General features: G+C 65.2%; 1 protein-coding gene across 1 annotated transcript; it reads left to right on the forward strand.

The window, feature by feature from the left end:
• Positions 1-1773: 1773 nt before the first annotated feature.
• HYI (hydroxypyruvate isomerase (putative)) lies at positions 1774-7125 on the forward strand. Its single transcript, XM_034780207.1, has 8 exons — positions 1774-1987; positions 2389-2500; positions 4986-5100; positions 5361-5439; positions 5547-5596; positions 6096-6165; positions 6438-6572; positions 6941-7125. Exons 1-8 carry the CDS (start codon positions 1789-1791, stop codon positions 7012-7014), a joined length of 834 nt encoding a protein of 277 aa, XP_034636098.1. The 5' UTR covers positions 1774-1788; the 3' UTR covers positions 7015-7125.
• Positions 7126-7940: the final 815 nt, after the last annotated feature.

The raw sequence follows: 7940 nt of genomic DNA on the forward strand, positions 1-7940 counted from the left end.
CCTGGAGAGTGCGTAGCACCCACAGGACCAGGCGCTTCAGTCAGGTATCGCCACAGCTGAGCTCGTGCAGAAAGTGCATTAAGCAGACCCCAGGGAAAACAGCAGCTGCAGGTGCTGGGTGGGGCAGCTGGGGGTGTTGTGGAGGGATCTGGAGGGGCAGGGGCTGCAGAGACCAATGGTGGGACTCTGGGTGCAGAGAGCGCAGCCTGGCTGGAGCTGAGAGCCAGCTCTCATTGCTGTGTCCTGGAAAGGTAGAGACAAGAGCCGTGCCTTAGACCCCCCAACATGTTATTCACTCCTGCGAAAAAGAGCCTGGGAGCTCTGCAGGCAGGGGCTATGCCGCGGCTCACTCTGTAAAACGCCCAGCAGGCTTCAGGCGCTGGGTCAATAAGTGAAAAGAGCAAGAACACACCTAATGAGCCATGCAAGCCCAGCCAAGGGATAGGGATGCAGCTGTCACGTTACGTCAGCCATAGTGTGCGGGGAGGTCAGGGCGGTGCACGGGGAGATCAGCCATAGTGTGCGGGGAGGTCAGGGCAGTGCACGGGGAGGTCAGCCATAGTGTGCGGGGAGGTCAGGGCGGTGCACGGGGAGATCAGCCATAGTGTGCGGGGAGGTCAGGGCGGTGCACGGGGAGATCAGCGTGGTGCATGGGGAGATCAGCCATAGTGTGCGGGGAGATCAGCGTGGTGCATGGGGAGATCAGCCATAGTGCATGGGGAGGTCAGGGCGGTGCATGAAGAGATCAGCCATAGTGCATGGGGAGGTCAGCGCAGTACGCGGGGAGGTCAGGGCGGTGCGTGGGGAGGTCAGCCATAGTGCATGGGGAGGTCAGCCATAGTGCATGGGGAGGTCAGCGTTGTGCACAAGGAGGTCAGCTATAGTGCACGGGGAGGTCAGCGCGGTGTGTGGGGAGGTCAGGGTGGTGCACAAGGAGGTCAGCCATAGTGCACGGGGAGGTCAGCCATAGTGTGCGGGGAGGTCAGCGCGGTGCACGGGGAGGTCAGCCATAGTGCACGGGGAGGTCAGCGCGGTGCACGAGGAGGTCAGCCATAGTGCACAGGGAGGTCAGCGGTGCATGAGGAGGTCAGGGCACTCGCAGGACTGGGGAGCAAGGGGAATGAGGGGAGCAGGGGGCAGGGAACAGGAAGGGGGATACCCTGGGGGGAGCGAGGGCAGGACAGCAGGGGGTGGGCGGGAGCCCCTGGGCAGCGCTGGGCTCTGTCTGACAGGGAATGGAGGGTTGGGTTGGAGGAGCCGCAGCCCAGGAATGAAGTGAGGCTGTGCAGACCCGTCTCCCCGTGCCATGCTCTGGGGTCACCCTGCCCTACACCCACGTCAGTGCCCCTCAGCCCTCCCGGCCGGGGACAGGCGAGGTGCCCACGCACTGCCCAGCAGGGCCCCGGCTCCACCAGCTGAGGGCACCTGGCTCAGCACGTGGGTGGCCGCCCCCGGCCGCAGGCGACGACACGGTGTGTCAGCCACGCGCGAGCAGCCCTGCACCCAGGGGCGCTGTGCCCAGCCGGCCGCGGTGCCCGGCGGCCGGGAGCGTACGAGGAGACGGGCAGCACGTGGCCGAGCGGGCGCTGGGTCTGGGCGCAGCTGGCAGCAGCCGGGGGCTGTTCTGGGGAGGGGGCAGGCGGGGGGGCGGGGCTGGGCCTGGCAGGGACCCGGGCTCCCCCCGCTCTGCTCCAGCCCCCCCCCGCGAGCACGTGGCAAACACCTAGGCCCCGCCCCACTGGCCCCGCCCACCCCCAGCTTCCCCGCGGCCCCGCCCCCAGGCTCGCCATGGCTCCGCTGCGCTTCGCTGCGAACCTGGCCTGGCTCTTCCCCGAGCGCCCGGCGCTGCCCGAGCGGCTGGAGGCGGCGGCCCGGGCCGGGTTCCCCGCGGCCGAGCTGCCCGAGCCCTACGCCTGGTGCCCGGCGCTGCTGCGCGGGGCTGCGGACCGGGCCGGGCTGGCTCTGGTGCTGATCAACACCCCGCCAGGTACCGACCGGGTCCGAGCCCCGAACCCCCCCCCCCCCGGTCCGAGCCCCCCCCCCCCCACACCCACACGCCCCGCGCCGACCAGGGTCTGGGCTCTGAACCCCGCCCCCCCCCCACGGCCAGGTACCCACCCGGGTCCCCGGTCTGCTACTGCCTGAGGGCGGCTCTGTCTAGGAACCAGCTCCCCGGGCTTGTCCCTGTCCCCTGGATGAAGTCAGGGGTCCGGGGAGGCTGCACCCCCAGCTTATAGGGAGATGTGGGCACTGCCTGTCCAGGTGTGGCCCTGGAGCGAGCCCCTCCCACGTGGGCACAGGTGACCCCATCCCTGGCTGGCTGGGCGGGCAGGGGTTGGGGTTTCTCCTGCCCCTAACCTTGGGCTGTCTCGGCTGCTCTCTCCCTAGGGGACGAGGACAAGGGCGAGAAGGGGCTGGGGGCTGTGCCCGGCCGCCAGGCTGCGTTCCGGGAAGGCCTGGCCCTGGCCGTGAAGTACGCAAAGGTCCTCGGTTGCCCGAGGTAGGGAACCAGCCCAGCCCTCCCACCGTGGCCAGGGGGTGGGTCAGGGGAAGGAGCCGGCCTGGCCGACACCAGGAGGGTGAGATCATGGGTGTCACTTTACTCACGGTAGGCACTGATATTCTCTAGCCAGGGGCCCTGTCGGCCAGCGGAGAGAGGCTTCCACGGCCAGACACGCTGGGACCCCCCACCCCTGGTCCTGCGCCTCGGTTCCGACCCCCCACACCCTGCTAGGCAACCTGGGCTCCTCCCATGCCCACAGCTTAGCCCAGGCTCCACTCTCACCCCCTGCTCATTGCCCCAGGGGCTGTCGGCATAGGGCAGGGGCTGCTAGCAGCCGTGGGCTGGGAAGGGTAGACAAGGCAGTGCCCAGCGTGGTCAGTTACAGCCACGTCCTGGGATGGTGGGGAGAGCTCCCTGCCCCAACTCCCTGCAGCAGCGTTACACCGTGGGTCACTCGGTGCGCTGGTCGCGAGCACCCAGAGTAGGGTTTAATATGCTCAGTGTGCCTTGGCCATACCAGAGGATGGGGGCCGCTGCCCTGGGAACCAGCGACTCAGACAGATTTGGGGGCTGTGGTGGGTAATCAGCCGAACACGAGCTCCCAGGGGGACGGTGTGGCCAAAAGAGGTGATGGGATCCTGGGGTGTATAAATGGGAACCTTGCGTAGGAGCAGGGAGGTTATTTCACCTCTGGCTCCGGCACTGGCGCGAGCGCTGATGGGTCCTGTGTCCAGGGCTGGTGCCCACGATTGAAGCAGGATGTTGATAAATTGGGGAGGGCTGAGAGAAGAGACTGATGAAAGGATCAGAAACCAGGCCCCCTCCTGAGCAAGTCCAGCAGTTCAGTCTGGTTAACCAAGAGAAGGTTCAGGGGTAATTTGATTACAGCCTAGGAGAACCTACCACGGGAAATTGCTAATAGACTTGATCAGAGAAAGAGGGAGCAGACACACACTGGAACAATCGACTGAGGTTCATGGCAGAGTCTCACCACTGGCACTTGGTAACTCAAGGCTGGATGGTTTCTGAGCTCTGCCCTAGGAGCGACTCGGGGCAGGTCTCCAACCTATGGTGTGCAGGGGTCAGACCATCACAATGGGCCCTTCCGGCCTTGCACTGGACGAGTCTCTTACAGGAGTGCTGCCAACAGCCGTGCCCATCTCGTCCTAGGCCTGGGCTGATAAGCTGCCCCGAGAACTCGGACAGGCCCCCACAGCGAGGGCTGGGGAAACACGAGGAGAGGGGGCGGGGGCCGTGGCTATGCAGGAAAGTTGTTCAAATCCCTCTTTGTTGCTGTATTACAATACAGCACCATGGGAGAGCACCACACTGCAGCTCTCGCCCCCGGGGCTTGGCCGTCATCTCCAGCACCTGGTTCTCTGGGCTGGGTGGGCCAAAGCAGTGGGGCTGTCCTAGGGAAATCCCTGTGCTGGGGTTCAGTGGTGGTCTCCATCCCCCACGTCAGTTCCGGCAGCTTCTAGAAAGGGCATTTCTGGAGCTCTGGTTCTTGGCCCTGTGTGATTGCAGCTCCATTGTGGGTGTGGCAGCCCTGGGCCGTGTCCTTCCCCAACATTTGCTCTGCCAGCCCCTTATAGATCCTGGCATTCCAGTGACTGTTGCTCACAGGGGCCTGACCGTGTTCCCCTCCCACAAGGGCCCCTGGGTGATTCGCACACCCACAGCCATGTACCCCTGGCAGCAGGAGGGTCTTGGCTAGGGGTACGTGGCTGCCGCTGTGTAAATCACAAAGGGGCACACCTGGCTGCACACGAACTCCAGCTTAGCCGGGATCCCAGCAGAAATCCTCTCCCCTGCTCAGCCTGTAGGTGAAAGTATGAGCAGCCACGGAGGATTGTGCTGTGTGGTAGCCAGGGTGGGTGGCGTGTAGTGACTGGGATCTGTGGCATCCCTGTCCCCCTGGCCATGGAGAGGGAGAGCTGAGTGCAGTGTCCGTGTGCTGGTGAGCTTTGAGGTTCTCTAGCTTTTCGATTCCACATGCCATCCCCCTGCCCCAGAGATGGCCTCTGGTTGGAAGGCATCTGTGGCTGCAGGCGTGCCCCCCCCCCCCCCCAAGGGCTGGGGAGTGCTGGCATGTAGGGGGCATGCTGAGGGGTAGAGACCCCTCCCAAGGCTGAGTGCTGGCCTGTAGGCTCCATGCCAAAGGTGGGGGGGAAATCAAAGCCCACCTCCTCCTGCCCAATCTGAGGCAATGCTGCTGAGGGCCCCCGGATCCCCCCTCAGAGGGAGTGGCCCCCCCACCTCCCCCGTACGGGGTGGCCCCAGCCACGGCAGGAGGGCGAGTGCCTTAGAGCCTGTGCCCTGGTGGTGCTGCAGCTGCTGTTCCCTTCACCCCTTCTGCATTGGGCACCTGGAGCAGTTTGCTGCATCCTCCGTCTCTGCCTCTGTCCCACGCGTGGTCAGGCGTCTATGCCGTGAGCAGCTCCGCTCCTGCCTGTGGGCTCTGACCCGGGTCTCTCTGCAGGATCCATCTCATGGCCGGGCGGGTCCCTGTGGGCACCGAGCGGGCAGCGATGGCTCTGGAGATGGAAACCACCTTCGTTGAGAACCTCAGATATGCTGCTGACATCCTGGCCCAGGTACGAGGGGACGCTAGGAGTCAGCTGTGCCCCCCCCGGACTTTCCTGCACCATGAGAGGGACAGGTAGAGGAGACTCCCCCGGGGGGCATGGGGCCACACAGTCCCCGAGCTGACTCGGCCTCTGGCTGAGGAGCAGCCCCTGCGCGAGACACCAACACCAGCTGGAGGAGAAGGGGTGGCTGGGGAGGGAGGTGAGGGAGCCATGGCCGCCCTGCCCGCGAGGGGACAAGTGACAGGGGCTCACATGTGGCTTTGCAGGAGGACATGACGGGGCTGCTGGAGCCTATGAACAGCCGCATCACTGACCCCCGCTACTTCCTGACCACCCCTCACCAAGGTAAGGGGGCCCTGCCACACACTGACTGCCCCGGCCCGAGCCCAGGGGAGCTGGGTGCTCGCGCTGTGGGGCCCCTGCTGTGAGTAACCTGCCTTTCCCCCCTACAGCTGCAGCCATTCTGGAGAAGGTGGGGAGGCCCAACCTCCGCCTGCAGCTGGTGAGTAGCTGTGGCTTGGTGGTTTCTGTAGTGCCCAGCCCCGTTTCCTTTACAGGAAAGTAAGTTCCCAGCCCCTGCTGCCAGGGGAAGCCAGAGGTGGGTGCCAGCCACGGGATGCAGCAGGTGGGTAAACCCGGCCCAAGCAGTTTAGAGGAGCCTGCTGACATGGCTGGCCGTGGGTCAGTGATGGTGCCATCCCCCAGGTGGGGCTGAGCTACCCTCTGGTCCATGCCGGGAATGCCCCCACCAGTCCCCAGCCTGCAGGAGGCGGCGTGGGCCCCAGGGAGCGTTGTGCTGTGTGCAGCGAGGGACAGGGCAGAGGGCTCAGACACATCCCAGGCACTAGGTCTCCGCTGCCAGCCCGGAGCCCTGGCAACCCCGCTGGGCGTGCCTGGAGCCCCAGCAACCCCGCTGGGCGTGCCCGGAGGCGCAGTCATTCCCTGCAGCTGCAGCCTTGGCTCTTGCCCCAGACCCTGAATTGCAGCTCTGGTTCCTGCAGGACATTTTCCACTGCCAGATCATGGATGGGAACCTGACACAGAACCTGAAGACGTACTTCCCGCTCATTGGTGAGGGCCGGGGCTCTGCTCCAAGCATGGTGGGGAAGGCACTGGGCCCAGACTGTTGGGTGGGAGGTTTGAGTCAAGGCAGAGCCCTTCATGGACAGGCCTGGGGGGAGGGGGTGCAGGCCTGGCCCCTGGGAGGGGGAGGCTGCCTCGTACCATGGGTGTGGGGGCAGGACTCTTGGGTTAGGGGTTGTGCCCCCCCTGTGGATCAGAGCCCAGGCCGTGCACACTACAGCGATGCCCCAGCCACCCTGAGATGCTGGTTCCACCCCCAGGTCACATCCAGGTCGGGCAGGTGCCCGGTCGGCACGAACCTGACAGCCCAGGCGAGGTGAACTTCCCCTACCTCTTCCAGCTGCTAGAGTCACTTGGCTACGAGGGTTACGTGGGCTGCGAATACACCCCGCAAGGTGAGCGGGGCTGGAGCACAGGGACCCCCCAGCAGCCTGGGAGGGAGAGGGGCCTGGCATCACTGGAGTGGAGCCAGGCCCTGCCCAGCGAGTCCACCCCAGAGGGCAGGGAAGGGGGTGGTGGATGGAGCCAGGGCCTGGGAGAGGTGTCTCTGCCGGGGGCAGGTGCTGCCGGGCTGGGAGAAGGGTGCTGGAGCAGCGCTCCCAGGGGGAGGGAGGGTCGCAGGACTCACCTGGTGGGAGCTGGCCTGTAGCTGCTGCTCCCTCGGGGGTACCTGCCCTGCCCTGCCCTGCCCCAGGGGATGGTCTGAGCTGGCTGCTCCAATGCAGGGGAAGCTGCTCACGCCCGGATCTGGCTCTTGTTGCAGGAGACACGCTGGAAGGACTGGGCTGGTTGCACGCATACTGGGAGAGCCGAGGCCGGCAGCAGCGCCGGTGCTAGCCCAGCGGGGGCCCTACGCAGGAATATTTGTAACCCTCCCCTTACTAAAACAGACAAGGTCTTTAATAAAAAGCGAATAGGGGCCTTCCAGCCACTCAGGGCCCCAAGCAATTGCGTAGTCTGCTTCTGCCCAGCGCCGGCTGTGCCCACAAAATGGGGGGAGCAGAGAGGTGGAGGCCGTAGCAACTGGGAGAGAGAGGGGCAGACGCGGAGGAAGCAGCTATCCTGTGCACTGGCTCCCCTGTCTGTTTGGGGGTTCACACCCCAGTGCCCCTTCCTTCACACTGCCTGCTTACGCAGGAGGCTGCCTTGACTCTCCCATGTGCCATCCCCAGCAGCCAGGCCGGTGCAGAGCAAGCAGCACACACAACTGCTGGGACAGGAGAGCAGGGCTGCCTGCAGCCGGAGGAGTGCCCTGCCACACACAGCAGGGGTAGGCGGCTACAGTGGGGGCAGCCATGGGGCAGGTCTGGTTCCCGGGCTCTGCTCTTCCCTGGAGAGGCCCCAAAACTGCCTCCTTGCAGCTCTGGGCAAGGGCAGTTACTTGGCAGAGCCTGCCTGGGTCAGGCTGGGAGCGTTTCATCTCCACGTGGTAACGCTCTGGGCCCTTGGTCCCTGCTGGGGGGTGGAGGTGATGGCAAGGAGCGGGGAACCAGCACCAGGCAGGATCCGGCTTGCAGAGGGGTGGCTAAGGCTACGGCTCCTGCACCAGCCGACCCTGCAAGAGGACGGGGCTGCAGGCCCATTGCCTCACTGAGCTACTACCCAAGACAAGCCACCAGCCCTTCTGAGTGTGGCTACAGCAGTAACTGGGCCAGTGATGCCCGCCTGGAGCCTGCCTCAGCCCTCAGGCAGGGGACTCCAAACAGCCGCAGTGTGAAGTCAGCACTGTTCACTTTCCCTGCTGAGCACCGTGGGGCAGAGAA

Source organism: Trachemys scripta, chromosome 8 (genome assembly GCF_013100865.1).
Source record: "Trachemys scripta elegans isolate TJP31775 chromosome 8, CAS_Tse_1.0, whole genome shotgun sequence".
NCBI classification, from domain to species: Eukaryota; Metazoa; Chordata; order Testudines; family Emydidae; genus Trachemys; species Trachemys scripta.

Bases quoted from the DNA above. Each gene is read 5' to 3' on its own strand.
- HYI (XM_034780207.1), top strand. From the start codon at position 1,789: ATGGCTCCGCTGCGCTTCGCTGCGAACCTGGCCTGGCTCTTCCCCGAG. The intron at 5,101-5,360 runs GTACGAGGGGAC...GTGGCTTTGCAG, and splicing joins CTGCTGACATCCTGGCCCAG to GAGGACATGACGGGGCTGCT. The intron at 6,573-6,940 runs GTGAGCGGGGCT...CTCTTGTTGCAG, and splicing joins CTGCGAATACACCCCGCAAG to GAGACACGCTGGAAGGACTG.